The sequence below is a fragment of the Papaver somniferum genome, chromosome 3 (assembly GCF_003573695.1).
Source record: "Papaver somniferum cultivar HN1 chromosome 3, ASM357369v1, whole genome shotgun sequence".
Classification (NCBI taxonomy): Eukaryota; Viridiplantae; Streptophyta; class Magnoliopsida; order Ranunculales; family Papaveraceae; genus Papaver; species Papaver somniferum.
This window is the reverse complement of record NC_039360.1, coordinates 43,810,736-43,826,378: the sequence shown is the minus strand read 5'-3', so window position 1 is coordinate 43,826,378 and position 15,643 is coordinate 43,810,736. Positions and strand designations below refer to the sequence as shown.

General features: G+C 37.0%; 2 protein-coding genes across 6 annotated transcripts; one reads left to right on the top strand and one right to left on the bottom strand.

Moving 5' to 3' along the window:
- The first annotated feature begins 10,588 nt into the window (after positions 1-10,588).
- On the top strand, positions 10,589-12,449 carry LOC113359374 (probable pectinesterase/pectinesterase inhibitor 36). Its single transcript, XM_026603018.1, has 3 exons — positions 10,589-11,218; positions 11,310-11,670; positions 11,758-12,449. Exons 1-3 carry the CDS (start codon positions 10,589-10,591, stop codon positions 12,447-12,449), a joined length of 1,683 nt encoding a protein of 560 aa, XP_026458803.1.
- LOC113356006 (NADH dehydrogenase (ubiquinone) complex I, assembly factor 6-like) lies at positions 11,386-15,525 on the bottom strand. 5 transcript variants are annotated; one of them, XR_003362749.1, is made up of 5 exons: positions 15,370-15,525; positions 14,932-14,983; positions 12,808-13,756; positions 11,618-12,045; positions 11,386-11,518 (listed from the first exon to the last, which is right to left on the bottom strand). XR_003362749.1 is itself a non-coding variant. In XM_026599002.1 (4 exons), the coding sequence occupies exon 3, from the start codon at positions 13,733-13,735 to the stop codon at positions 12,824-12,826; it is 912 nt and encodes a 303-aa protein (XP_026454787.1). In that variant the 5' UTR covers positions 13,736-13,756; positions 14,932-14,983; positions 15,370-15,525; the 3' UTR covers positions 11,434-11,518; positions 12,808-12,823. The 5 variants fall into 5 exon arrangements, 4 of the variants coding, with proteins under 4 accessions (XP_026454787.1, XP_026454786.1, XP_026454785.1 ...); XM_026599002.1 differs by lacking the exon at positions 11,618-12,045 and having other exon boundaries at positions 11,434-11,518; XM_026599001.1 differs by lacking the exon at positions 11,386-11,518 and having other exon boundaries at positions 11,569-11,814.
- Positions 15,526-15,643: the final 118 nt, after the last annotated feature.

Sequence of the window (15,643 nt, the reverse complement as noted above, 5' to 3'; positions counted from 1 at the left end):
TATGGATCAGGGAAGATCAATACTGCGGAATAAACAAAGATTCATTTTATTCTTCATCACTATTTGCACAATGACATATAATAGCTTTAGTCTTTGTAAACAAAGGCTCATCCTATTTTCCATCAACATTTGCATAATGACATAATAGGCTTAATTTTTGTTTGTCAAAAGTTCATTCAATCTTTTATCAATACTTGCATATCGACAGATGAAAGACTTAATTTTTGACCACGTATGGGACAATAACAATTCACGGACGCAAACACACACATATCCCATAACAAATTGCAATATATGAAACCATAAAGATTAATACTGCACAATCATCTTCCAAATAAACTTTAGAATTTAAATAAATAAATCTAAAAACATTGCAAGATTAAAATCGTTGGAAATAGCTATGTGTACTCACAATTAATAATGGCTATTCCAAACCCTAGTTATCCTTCTTAAAACATAAGAATAAATTCTCATAAGAAGTTTCCTAGATAAAGCAAGAATCAAGTTTCTTTGATAACATCATACCTTTGAAAGGGTCCATCATAATAGGTATCACTGATATCCTTGATTCTTTTGACTGTAGAGACCCCATGTTCGTGAGCGAGAACATTGAATTTCCGATCAAAAATACGGGCAAGATGCCTAGCTTTGACACAGTCTATGATGAGTTTCTTCTGATTCCTGATCAAGGATTTTGGCCTGACCATCAATAAGCTGATTTATTTGCAGTTGAAGATTTGCAAACTCGACCCTAGAGTCATTATGAAAAAGAATTAAATCCTTGACAGATTCTCCATTCCAGGAGTTGTACTCTTTCCTTTCAATTATCCTTTTCAAAATCAGTTCTTGAACAGAGTCGCATCCTTTAGAGTCTTCTTCCATCTCAAGATTCACAACTTCTTGAGGTCTTGAGGAGTTTTCCATACCTTTTTTTTATTATTATTATTAGGGAAGGCAAAACAATATAAGATATATATATATATATATATGTATGTGTGTGTGTATGTGTGTGTTTTCAAGAGAGTGACACCCTTGTTTTGAAAACCCTAAAACTCCCAAGAAAGACTTGGACGTTCATGGACTAAAAAAAAAAGAGATCCAAGAAGAATAAAATACTCTCTGTTTTCATATATCTTTCATCATCATGACTCAATGATTAACAAATTAATCAAAGCATAAGAAGGATTTACATAGTAACACAAGAAAACAACATAGTCAAACATAACACAAATGGAAACCTACATTATACTTGAGTATCTCTCAAATGTCATTCATGCATCTCTCAAGTTAGATACAAGAATGAAAAAGCCTACGATTAGGTAGTCAAGTGAGAAGTAATCCCACTATGAGTATTGAGAGATGAGTTGTAAATTCCATATGAAGGTTTGACCCTGGTATTCCTTACCTTCTTTCGGTTATTTCTGAGGATTAAGTCTAGGACCTCTAGAAATAGGTTCTAGAGGATTAGAAGAGACATGTCTCCACCATCTAGACTTAGATTTTCCAAACTTATTCTCATAAATACTGGGAATGTGTATTTTTGTGGTGTAAGAATTTGCACCATTCGGAGGAATCACGATTCCTGTGGGGATTTAGAGATGAGTGACCATTAAAATCCATTTATGAGAATCCTGTTTTTCTGCAGGAATGAAATCCATTGTAGTGGTCATTAGAGAGTTCACTCTATCGACAGTGAAATGAAGTAGATTTTGAAGATCAGAAATCTGTTTCTTTCTAGCAAAACAATGATGAAAATAATGATTCTTTTCCCCACAGAAGGAACAGGTTCGTGGAGGAGAAACATTGGAAAGAATCTGTTTTAAATTCATAGCTCTATTAGAAGATTGCAAGTTATGTAAACACTTCTTAGCAAGAACTTCCTTTGGAGAACATTTCTTCATGTACTGTAATTCTATCTGAGAATTGATGATCGGTACAAAAGAATTTCTCATTAAGACAGAGATTTCCTTTTTCAAGGATTTTCACTGTTCTTGGGCTAGAAAAAGGGATGCACACAGTTTCTCTTTTTCAACACGAAGTCTGTTTAAATCAGATGAATGCGTCTCGATCAAACGTTTTTCTCTAATTGAGTTTTCTTTAACAATATTCTCAAGAACACTAATCTTTTCACGTTGTAGGGTAGTTTCTTGAATTAGTTTTTCGATATTGTTGGAGAAGGACTCAATGATACTATACAGTTCACATTCATGACCATAAGACTTTTCAAATTCATCAATGACCTGAGCATGATTTTGAAAATCAATAGCCTCAGTAGATTTTTTTGAGATTCTGGTGAGATCCATTTCAGCTTTTGACAGAGTGTCCAATGTCTCATTTGAGGAAATGTCGTCAAAATTTGATAAACCAACCTTTATACCCCGGGATTCGGAAGAATCAGATAAGGAGTTGTCCTTTGAGGCAATCCCAAGATATTTGGAATAATTAAAAGCTTTGGAATATATTTTTTGGTGTGCGTAAATGCAAGAGAAGATCTTTCGTCCACAGAGTCAGATCGCTACAAACACAGACTTATGAGTTCGTTAAACGTGTTTGCCTGCTTTGATACCAATTGAAAAAGCGGGGGTCTAACAACCTCACCCAATATTTCACTTAGCAATCTGTATGGACCAACTCCAATATACTTTCAAGAGAATCAACTAGACAGTCAGACTTAATCTTAAGAAAAGTATATCAAAGAGTTATATCTAAATCTCTCAATTCAATCCGCAATCAAACAAATAATAATTTGTGAGCCCGATTGAATATAAGAGAGATAACTTGAACGGTACCAAAGACCAATGTTCAAGGATCAATCAATTTCAATCAACAACCAAAAGTTGGATTTACCAATTGATCGATTCAACGCACAACCTGTGATATTTCAATTACATAACAAAATATAATGCGGAAAAGAAATAACACAGCCACCAGAAGTTTTGTTAACGAGGAAACCGCAAATGTAGAAAGACCCCGGGACCTAGTCCAAATTGAACACCACACTGTATTAAGCCGCTACAGACATTAGCCTACTACAAACTAACTTCGGTCTGGACTGTAGTTGAACCCCAATCAATCTCACACTGATTCAAGGTATAGTTGCGTTCCTTACGTCTCTGATCTCAGCAGGATACTACACACTTGATTCCCTTAGATGATCTCACCCACAACTAAGAGTTGCTACGACCCAAAGTCAAAGACTTGATAAGCAAATCTGTCTCACACAGAAAAGTCTATAGGAATATGTTAGAGCATTTCTCGGTCGAACTCGCATGCGTTGTTATCTCAAGCATGTTTGTCAATGTTAGTGATCAAAACTATAAGTCTTGATTTCTTGTCTATTATAGCTAGGGTCTCGGACTAGGATAGAAAGTGTAGTTGAGCTCAAGAACTCTATGGCAATCATCATACAAGACGAAGGACTACTAAGGAACCGGTGGATCTTCATCGACTAAAAGGTATGTGGAGACTTGAACTTATCTATCACTTGAAAGTCTATTTATCTCCTATCTTGAGACAAAAGTCGTTTTGCTACATAGACTTAGATTATACACAATTTCTATTTCGAGCCGAGTGTATTTCTCGAAATATGTGTTTGTAAGCTTTCGCTTTAGCCAAGTTCATCTTTACCTAGTGACGAAAGTCATGACAAGTTTCAATCACTTTGAAAATTGCTTACTTTGACGAAAAATAGTTTGTGAATAACAACTATAGAATATCAACGTCCTCTAAGAATATTTTAATGATTGAAATGAGAGTTTAGATTATATAACCATTGGAGGATATAAGCATTGTTGTGGAAAAGCATATATGTATAAGTCCTTATTCCTCGAACCGAATTTTGCGAACTTTGTTGATCAAGAGAACCGGAATGGTGGCGTGAGCCAAGTCCGCAAACCCAGTACGTGAACTGGCAGAAGTTCTCAACCCGAGAAATTCTACTGGAGTTTGTGAACTCCGTCCGGGAACTTAAGTCCGCAAACCCAGTCCGCGAACTTGAGTAGGTTATATCTAAAAACGATGTTTGTGAACTTATTCTTATATAAACTAAGGAATGCAAATTGCAAGTCGTGGCTATATAGTTCATCAACCGATTAGAGTGAATCAAATCGTTTTTGCTTCAATTGTGTCTTGTGTAGTTACATAAGATTTCCTTGCAATTGAACAACTCTCTAACTAGTTCATTTGAGTCACTTGAACTAGTTATGGTGAAGAAGAATATGGTTGATATGAAAGTGGTCATATGGCTAACCATTTGGTTGACTATTGTTGAACCAACAAATGTACAAGTTTGGGTACGGTTACACAAGCCTATAAACGTGCATTTCATTTGTGGGTAACAAGCTAGTTTTCGATCTAACGGTTGAAAGATATTAGCTTGAATCTAATCAGGTTTTCATCTAACGGTGAATATTGAATGCTTTGTTACCAAGCTAACATTGATTGCAAACCCTGATTTCAAAGACTATATATGGGAGAACTCTAGCAACTGGGAAACCTAATCCACACACCTTCTGTGTGATACTAGTTGTGCTAAGCTAGAGTCGATTCTCCTTTAATCTTTGGTTTCTTCTTCTAAACCAGGTTAACGACTTAAAGACTTCATTGGGATTGTGAAGCCAGACCGATACTACTTTCTTGTAGTTGTGTGATATGATCTTGCTGTTTCTATCGTACGAGTACAATTGTAATACTTGGCTTGAGATTGATATCTCCGACAGGCAAGATATAAAAGTAATCACAAACACTTCGTCTCATCGTTTGTGATTCCGCAACATTTTTTTGCGCTGCGTCGACTAAGATTATTATGAGGTGATTGATAATACTAGGTTGTTCTTCGGGAATATAAGTCTAGTTTATCAATTGGTTCCCGTTCACCTTGATTTATCAAAATACGGAACAAAACTCGTAGGTATATTCGTGGGAGACGGATTTATCTATTATCGTGGACTTTTCTGTGTGATACAGATTTGTTTATTAAATTCTTCGACTTTGGGTCGTAGCAACTTTTAGTTGTGGGTGAGATCAGCTAAGGGAATCAAGTACGTAGTATCCTGCTGAGATCACAGACGTAGGAGCATAACTGTACCTTGGATCAATGTGAGATTGATTGGGGTTCAACTACAGTCCAGACCGAAGTTAATTTGGAGTAGGATAGTGTCTGTAGCGGCTTAATACAGTGTGTGTTCAATCTGGACTAGGTCCCGGGGTTTTTCTGCATTTGCGGTTTCCTCGTTAACAAAATTCTGGTGTCTGTGTTATTTCTTTTTCGCATTATATTTTGTTATATAATTGAAATATCACAGGTTGTGCGTTGTTCAATCAATTAGAATATCCGACCTTTTGGTTGTTGATTTAAATTGATTGACACTTGGATATTGGTCTTTGGTACCATCCAAGTTATCTCTATAGTATTTGATAAAGACTCGCAGATTTATATTTGTTTGAGTATATATCAAATCGAGAGATAGAGATATAAACTCTTTGTTTTACTTTTTATCTGGATTGAGTCTGACTGTCTAGTTGATTCTCTAGAAAGTATATTGGAGTTTGTCCATACAGATTGCTAAGTGAAATATTGGGTGTGGCTGTTGTACCCCCACTTTTTCAGAATAGATAAATCTGTCTCCCACAGAAATACCTACTGGTTTTTGTTCCGTCTTTTGATAAATCAAGGTGAAAAAGAACCAATTGATATACTAGACTTATATTCCCGAAGAACAGCCTAGAAATATCAATCACCTCACAGTAATTTTAATCGACTAGCGAAACAAGATATTATGGAATCACAAACGATGAGACGAAGGTGTTTGTGACTACTTTTCTATCTTGCCTATCAGAGATATAAATCTCAAGCAAATCTTACGATTGCACTCAATCACGATAGAAACAGCAAGATCAGATCATGCAACTATAGATAAAATAGTTGGATCTGGCTTCACAATCCCAATGAAGTCTTCAAGTCGTTAACCTACAGGGTTTCGTGAAAAACCTAAGGTTAAAGGAGAATCGACTCTAGTTTATGCAACTAGTATCACACAGGAGGTGTGGGGATTAGGTTTTCCAGTTGCTAGAGTTCTCCTTTATATAGTCTTCAAATCAGGGTTTGCAATCTAAGTTACTTTGGTAACAAAGCATTCAATATTCACCGTTAGATGAAAACATGATTAGATTCAAGCTAATATCTTTCGACCGTTAGATCGAACTTAGCTTGTTATACCCAAATCAAATGTAACTTCATTTAGGTTTGGGTAACCATACCTAAACGTGTACACTTGGTTGGTTCAACAATAGTTAACCAATGGTTAGACATATGAGCACTTTCATATCAACCTTATTCATCTTCACCATAACTAGTTCAAATGACTCAAATGAACTAGTTAGAGAGTTGTTCAATTGCTTAGATCTCATAGAAGTATACAAGACAAAATTGAAGCAAAATCGGTTTGATTCACTCGAATTGATTCATGAACATTATAGCCACGGTTTGCAAAGATTGCATTCCTTATTATATAAATGTTTTTGTTCATGAACAAACCGAATTTAGAAAGTAACCTACTTAAGTATGCAAACGGGTACGCGTACTTAAGTACCGGATTGAGTTTGTTTTTCACTTTCAAACTCCAGCAGAAATTCACGGTCGTGAACTTTCCGCCAGTATGCGTACGGGTACCCATACTTACCGGGATTTCCAACAACCGTCAGTACGCGTACGGGTACGCATACTTTGGGTTCCCGGTTTTGGACTTTTACACAAATGTGAGAACACACTATGTTTATATCCAAAGATGGTTACATGTTCTAAACTCGCATTTCAATCATTGAACCTTTCTTAGAGGATGTTATATAGTTGTTATTCACAAACTATTTTTCATCAAAGCGATTTTCAAGTTATTGAAATAATCAACATGACTTTCGTCACGGGTAAAGATGAACTTGGCCAAAGCGAAATCTTACCAACACATATTTCGAGAAATAGATAAGCGAGATAAACTCGGCTCGAAATAGCAAATGTGTATAATCGAAGTCTATATAGCAATACGACTTTTGTCTCAAGATAAGATATTGAATAGATAGACTTTTGAGTGATAGATAAGTTAAAGTTTCCACGTACCTTTTTGTCGATTAAGTTCTTCAAGTTCCTTGAGTAGTTCTTCGTATTTGCATGATGAACACCGTGGAGTCTAGAGCTAAACTATACTTAGTATCTTAGTCCGAGACTTAGCTATAAGTAGACTAGAAATCAAGACTTGTAGTTTTGGCAACTAAACTTGATAAACAAGCTTGAGATAGCAACGCTTGCGAGTTCGACCGAGCAGTGCTCTAACACTAAGGATTTGAGTTTGTTTACGGTGAAGATTAAGGAGACCCAGGTTGTTAAGAAATATTTATAGTCCCATTAGGTGATTCTTTTGGTACTTGATATCCTGTCAACAAATCAAGGTTATATCGGTTCAGCTTTCTGAGGATGTGAAAACAGGCTTCGTACTTAAACCTCGTATTTCTTATTTTTTCCATCGCTCTCGAGTTCTTCGTTGTTGTAGTTTGAACATCTATAAATTAGTTACTACAATAACACGTTCTAAAACATAATTAAACAATTTGAAATGCCACTTGCCATTTCGAATCAAGTATCACTGCTCATTTTGAAACGATTTATTTGCATCACCAGAGATACCAATTGATCATATCATTGCCGATTGTATTAAAACGTCCTGACAACCCAACAACATCACGAGTATTTGTATTCCCAGTTTCTTGAGAAAATTATTGAAAATATTCCCCCAAGGCATATTATATTGTTGTTGAACTCGGTTGATAGCATCAAGCATTAATGCTACATAACCTCTGGAAATAGTCTTATCTTCATCCATATTATACTTTGAACCACGAACTTTTGTGATTAAGCTTTTTCTCTTGAAGTGTTTTGTGTTTGTGATGAGCGTATAATTACTATTTTTTTGAATTTTTTTTCTTTCTGATTTAGAGATTCAAAGATAGTTTTTGAAGATTATAAGTGTAGAAGGTGTGATTTTATAGTTGAAAATAATTAAAGTTATATAGAATGAGATTAGATTTGTTGTATGAACTAGCCATTATCGACTAAGAATAAGTCGATCTACTCAATCTTGTCATCGTCACAACATGAACCGATAACCGACTTAGGCTTGGACGATCAGCGAGGGTTCAATCGACCGTCTCAAGTTGAGTCGTCAGCTAATCTTGAGATGGGATGGGCAAACGCTCAGATGTGAGTGTTTTTCCGTCCAGTTTGACCATCTTCCTTGTCCAATATGAGGTGGGAATTAGAAAATTTGCTCGTTTTCTCACCCCACTGGACTTTTCTCTAAGTTTAGATTACAGATCACATGTCAATTTCAGGTTATAGTCTAAATATAAGGAGGTAGTGGAGGATTCTAGGTCACGGGATGACTTTGCTAGTTCACGAAGGAGTGTGATAATCTTGGCCATTATGGCTAGCGAGGAAAATCTGGGATCCTGTGACATAATTTGGGTTTAAGGGAAATTTACATGCTTCGAAATACGTTTTAGTTAACGAGATATATTTTGAACTGTTATTTTTAAAATCGAAGAGAAGGTTATATTAAAAAGAAAAAGAAAACCAAGGACCAAACCAAGGTTATTACAACGAAAACTACGAACACATTAGAGTGTCCCAATTACTCCAAATTAAACTAGGGTCAACGTAATCAAAAGTATCGTTGTCACAAGACCATAAGACTACCAATTGCTTAGCCAAATCAATATTTTCTTGCAAACTCTTGTGTCGGCCTCCAAAAACTTTTCCATTCTTCATTCTTGTCCTTCCACAAAATCCAACAAATCGCATAATGTAATATATGCCAAACATCCTTACCTCTCCCTTGCAACACATTGTTCGACCACACTTCAAACAATTGAAGCAAAGTTCTTGGCATTGGCCAGGCTATCTTGAAAGCTTTAATGAAATATTTCCAAATCTCAAAAGAGTATTTACAGCGAATGAACATGTGATTTGTTGACTCCCTATCATCATTGCACAAAACACGATGATCACTATCAATGTTTACACCCCGATGACTCAACATATCCCTGGTAGACAGTGAATCATGGAAAGTAGCCCAAATAATAAAGTTCACTTTGTTTGGAATATTACTTTTCCAAAGAAACTTATCGAAGCCGCACTTTTCAAGATTGCCTGAAAGTCTTTCATAACATCTTATGAACTGTTATTTTGAGTTGGTATTGAAATTCAAGTTACACTTGAACTTTTGGACCATATATAATGTAAGGGTGGTATCAGCTTGCTGGAGGCTCGGATAGCGTCCCGAATCGGTAATCCCCCAACACAGATTAGAGCATGGGTACGCAGTTACACGCTTTGGAACGCGTGAAGCAGTTTCTGCACGTGAAACGAGTATGGTCATTACAGAGGTTCCTTCTGATCCTAGAAAACGCCCGAAAAAACCATATGAATTCCATGAATCTTTCGGGACCGTGGAATTGGATTGCTACACCTCGTCTCTCACCCTGCAGGAACTTGAGGAAATTCGTCTCGCCTACTGCTTAGAAGTGGATTTGAACCACTGACACAAGGATTTTCAGTCCTTTGGTCTTTGATATAAAGAAGGAAGGTTGTAATAACGAAAGAGACATGTTCTAACTTTGATCTAGCTAGTGGAAAGACATTCTTGTATATTCAATCAAAAAGAAAGAAGAGAAAGAAAGACATGTTCTAACTTTGATCTAGCTAGGGGAAAGACATTCTTGTATATTCAATCAAAAAGAAATAAGAGAAAGAAAGTTTACTAGGAGTTAGCGCCTGCGCTTGCTTGCTAACCAAGACATCCTGTCAAGTGGTGGTACTGCTTGCACGTTGTGGATCAACACGGTATTCAGTAGTAGAGACCCCTATTACGTTGGAAATGGGCGCTCATTTTTCGACTGCTGTCAACTAATCACCCAAGCTAGCTCTCAAGCCCATTTGTTACCATTTTGACCTTTTTCCCATCATAAAAAAGACTCCTAAGCCTATTTTACACCCCTGTACAGCTTGTGCAGGATCTTTGCACTACCTTCTTAGTTCTTACAAACCTGGCTTCCCCCTGATATGATGTCAGATTTTTATCAAAGGTAAAGGTAGGTCTCGGGTCACAAAGGCATAATTTGAGTTTAGCATTCTTGGTCGTTCGTGCTTGTAATTTAAACTATGTGTCCTTTGTTCATCAATACATATATATATATATATATATGGATAAACGAGAACTCAAAAAACAAAAACTGAAGAACACATCGTTACAAACATCAAGAAACATAACACGTAGCCCTCACAATCTTGCCATCTCATTCATGCATGAGATTCTAGTTTCTAAACACGTAAAGAAACACATTAAAAGCCTATTTGTATTTTCATTTTGTTTGCTCATTAATTAAAATTTAATCCAATCCCAGCAATTAAGTTTCAGCAATGTATATATGTTGATAGAACACTAATGCCACTTGGCTACTACCACTGTCCACTCAATGTGGTTTAAACTTAAAAAAATGCTTTAACTAGAAGCAGTGAACCAAAGTACTCAATCATTCATGCATGCATCGGAGACTTGGCAAATCTCTTGCACAGAAAATGCCTTGTTCTTCACTTTCCACTGTGTTTTTTCTTTTAGTAGTAATCTTAGCTAGCAGCAATGAGGCATCATGCAAACAAGAGAAAGGAGCTTGCGAAGGAACCAAACATTGTTTTCCAAATTCTCTTGAGCTGGAGATGAAACATACAGTTCAAACCGTTCATCAGATGGTTACGGATACCATACAGAGGGTCCGGAGTTCTGCCGCTTTGATGAATAATAACCAAGTTGCAGCAAATCAAACCGGCCTCAGTAGTGGTGGTCTAAGTGTAGCTTTAAGTGATTGTATTAAACTTTACGAAGACAGTGAGTTTCGACTTCGACGTTTGTCAGGAAAGTATGGGAACAATGACGATGCGAGGACATGGTTGAGCGGAGCCCTAACTAGTCACAGAACTTGCTTGGATGGTCTCCAGCATTATCATGAGATGAATATCAGTCATAAGCTTGTACAATCTGATCCTGAATCTGTTACTTCTCATCAGAATTTGACTTCCCTGCTTAGTAGGGCTTTGGCTTTGTATGCATTACGAAACGCCAAGAAGAGTAAGTTGCTCCTCAACTTGATCAGGATAAGTGTCAAAAATTGTGCAGTTTGTTTTATTGCTAGTTCCCTGATACATTAGTAACTAGACAGTTGTTTATAATATGACAAGATTTCAGAAAGGTAAAATTAGGTGAAAGTTTTGGTGTATTAATGCAACAGATGGCACAATGTGGAGGCCAAAATTAGGCCAAAACAAAGGACTCTTGGCAACATGGGACGCGTCAACTGCAAAGGCTGATTTTGTTGTTGCAAAAGATGGATCCGGCAATTTCAAAACCATTAATGAAGCTGTGGCTGAACTGCACCGCCAGAAGCGGGACCAAGGCCAACCTCCAAGAGTGGTGATCTACGTGAAATCAGGAGTTTATAGTGAGAATGTGGAGATTGACAGAGGCATGAAAAATGTAATGTTCGTTGGTGATGGAATCGACAAAACAATTGTTACCGGCAACAAGAATGTGATAGATGGAGCAACTACCCTCAGCTCAGCCACTTTCGGTAATTACTAACAAAATACAGCAATGATAATGTTTTGCCACATGTAATGTATTATGTTAACAAAATCTACTCTAATGGCGCTTGAAGGTGTATCTGGAGATGGATTTTGGGCAAGAGACATGACATTTGAGAACACAGCAGGACCTGCAAAAGAGCAAGCAGTGGCTTTAAGAGTGTCATCAGATTTATCGGCTTTCTACAGGTGTAGCTTCAGGGGTTATCAAGACACACTTTTACTCCACTCGCAGAGACAGTTCTACCGTGACTGCGATATCTATGGCACAGTAGATTACATATTTGGAAATGCCGCTGCAGTACTTCAAAACTGCAACATTTTTGTGAGAAAACCGCTGCATGGTCATGGAATCATGATAACTGCACAAGGAAGAGATGACCCGAATGAGAACACTGGGATATCAATACATGGCTCGCGTGTTATACCTGACTCAGATTTCAGAACAGTGAAAGGTTTGTTTAAGAGCTATTTAGGTAGACCATGGAAGAAGTATTCAAGGACTGTGATTTTCAAAACAGATCTTGATGGGTTGATTGATCCAAAAGGGTGGAAAGAATGGAGAGGTGATTTTGCACTTTCAACGTTGTTTTATGGTGAATATATGAATTCCGGAGTTGGAGCTTCTACTAGTAATAGAGTGAACTGGCCTGGGTTTCATGTGTTGAATCGAGAAAGCGATGTGGCACCATTTACTGTAGGTAGGTTTATACAAGGGGATACATGGTTACCTGATACTGGTATACCTTTTTCAACCAGCATTTAACTAGGGGTTCTTAGAAAGCGGGCTACAATGTAAAATATTAGCAAGCTCTATCAATGAATGATGATTAGGGTAAACAAGTAAAAAGTAAGACGTATGGCCTTTTATGCAACTCACAAAATGTATCCTTAACTTTCTAATAATAAAAATTTCACTTTATAAAAAGTATATAAAGTTTTGGGCAGTAAATCTGTGCGTTTCTCTCTTATTTCATGGCCAGAGCAAGGTTTAAAGTAAGTCAGAGTGTCAAAATATAAATTGAGAATCAAATTTTTCTCATGCATTTTAAACATTAGGGTTATATCCATGCACCGGAATTCTTCACTGATTTTTATGAGGCTAAAGAAACACAAACTCATACCTGAATTTACAAAGCATTAATATGTCTTTCTCCATGAGTTCCACTTTAGCTTTAACTGAAACCCTAATGGAGAAATACCCAGAACCCCTCTGGTCAACTTAGGGTCGAACACATCAAAATGTACCTTCCGTAGTGAGTCCAACATAACTTGTGCAGGGACAGCAGGAAGTAAAACAGGAAGAGCTTCTGCAGGCACTGTCTTTGCTAATTCCCGAGCCTTCTGTAGATGAGTATTAGCTACGGAAGCCATCTCAAAAACTGCATCTGGTAAACCTTCGCGAGAATCCGACCGAATCAGCCTTTGACCTCCCTCGTTAACTAACAATCCATGCTTCGATGCCACTTCAACCGGTATATAAGGAATCTGAGGATTACGACTAAAATGGTAAGGTAATGAACGTAGGAGCAGAAGAAGGCCGCTTGCCTTCCCTATATGTGAGGCTGCATGGTCTGCTGATGTCGACCTAATTCCTCCTGCTTGAAGAGTCATGTACAGGACTGTGGAAACAGTGTCCTCAGCATATTTTTCAAGCTCTTCCATTGTTTCTGGAATTTCATCTACTTCCCTTCTTGCATCGTTAATTCGGGCTTCCACAGATCTCTTTAACCAACTTTTGCTGATTTTGTGTTCAGAGATTATAGAAGATAAGGCCTGGGCTATGGGGTGTTCAATCTTCTTGTGGGAATAAATTTTGTCTATGGCTTCCTGCCACCACAGGAGACGCATAAGACCGATTCTTGGATCAGAGGCAACATCCATGGCCTTAGCAGTTTCTACGTTGAAAGCACGTAGGGCAAATGCAGCTTTCCGCATCTCAGGGGAGAGTTGGAGGAGGCATAGGTAATGGTGGTAATCATATTTTCGGACTTGTTGTACACAGTGGGATAAAGCTGCTCGAAGACTGCCAGATGTTGAAGCCCCACTCATCAAATTTTGTGTGGTTCTACACTGAAATATATGGCGCTTATTAAAACAAACTTAAGAAATGCCTCTCAACAAAGTGCAAGATATTTTAATGAACTAAACCCAGTTACAACTGCATCATTTAGCGAAAAAATAAACATCATGATGAAAATAAGAGGCTAGGAAATTGGTGAATTCTATGAGTTCGAGATAGCAACTATGCTTTAAAAAAACAAGTGCAGAAAAAGAAGAAGAAGAAACTGCTCGTCTGATAGGTTTAGAACTAACATGCAATTCAGAGCACTGTATTCCACATTCAATGGTATGTAACTGACACCGTTACATGTGCCGCTATCAGATACGGAGAGCTAGAAAAGGCGAAACTCGGACATGATCGTAATGATATCCTAAACTCGGACATGATCGTAATGATATCTTAAATAGTTACTTGGTAACTATGTGCTTTACGTTGCTTTATATTTCAGAAATAATGTTATCCTAAATCTAAAAGTGCTGAATAAGCAGGACATTATCTTATAACCTTAATATATTATGGTTGAACAAAAGCATACACAGGAATAATGAACGAGACCTAACTTTAATCTTGTTCAAGTACCCGTTGAAGTGTCCAAGAGGCACCTGGCTGTCCGACATCGAAACTACCTAGAAGGTCGAGTGTCCTTATTAATCAGGTAGCTAAAAAGTTGAGACCTGCAATAGTTATTTATGTATTTTTTGTTTTTTGAGTTCACATCGCCAAAGCTATATGTGCAACTTCACGGTTTCCTAATGAGATACATGCCAGGTAGTTCTACAACACCTGAATTTGAATGCGTTTTTATATCTACAATACAATGTATTTATATGCGTGAATCATCCTTTACAGTCATCAAAAGATCTTACTTAGGCAATGTGAACAGTTCCTTGCTAATAACTTCAAAATGCTAGAAGAAGAATAGCTTCTGACGTCAAACTACACGGCACTTGATTATGACATAACAAAATAGAAATGTTTGCACCAGAGGAAAAAGCAACAAATTCCGATTAAGCAACTTTGAAAATGTTTTTCCTCGTGATCAACAACATCTGCCAACCTCATACGTTCCTGACACTAAGAGGTCTCAGTATTCTAACTAGGTAATTTCCCATGCTAACTTTATTTTAGACTTCCCTGCAAGATTGAATAAAATGATGTTGCAAAAAAGCGATTAAAATACTACCTCAGCACTCAAGAATCCAATCCACACAGCTTTTTTTCTCCCAAGATGCTATCTGCAGTTTCATATAAAACTCAATTAGGTACAATAAACTCTTTGCTTCTTGAGAAATGATGAATCTTCGATATTGACTAAACTCATTTCCCCGATATTTAGATCTCGATCCAGTACTCCAAATATTGAAAAACTGAACTAATAGCTTAAAATCAGTTTTTTCTTCTCTTAGACATTTCCAACAACATCAAAAGAGATGTACAAATAGTTCAATCAAGGAAGAAATCTTAGCAAATTTTCTACATTTAAAAAAATAAAAAAATTACGAATAGAATCAACAAGCCACAAATTCTACAAAGCAACTACTAAAACCCTTAAAGAGTATAAGAAATCTTGGGAAAATAAAAGCTAATTCAAAAGAAATGCATATGATCAATAATTTTGTACCTGTGATTTCGATGGAATTGAAATGATGATTTAGTAATTGCACATCGCCAGAGCTATTCGATTGCTCAGCAGTTGGGAGTCAGCTGATTTTTTGGGGTTTAAGTTTAACTTACACCTGAATCTCAACAGAGAGAGGTGTGTGTGATCCACAGGGCACGTAGAATGACAGTGATACCCCCCTTCAGAGTTGACTTCCGGAGAGAACCATAAGTCCAAGTCAAACAATGAATTGGACCTAAATTCAGATATTTTTAGTCAAGGAGTAAATATAAAA

Excerpts from the sequence above, each read along its gene's own strand:
- LOC113359374 (XM_026603018.1), top strand. The coding sequence starts at position 10,589 with ATGCATCGGAGACTTGGCAAATCTCTTGCACAGAAAATGCCTTGTTCT. Across the intron at positions 11,219-11,309 it reads TAAGTGTCAAAAATTGTGCA|TTTTGGTGTATTAATGCAAC; the intron begins GTTTGTTTTATT and ends ATTAGGTGAAAG. Across the intron at positions 11,671-11,757 it reads CCTCAGCTCAGCCACTTTCG|GTGTATCTGGAGATGGATTT; the intron begins GTAATTACTAAC and ends TGGCGCTTGAAG.
- LOC113356006 (XM_026599002.1), bottom strand. The coding sequence starts at position 13,735 with ATGAGTGGGGCTTCAACATCTGGCAGTCTTCGAGCAGCTTTATCCCAC.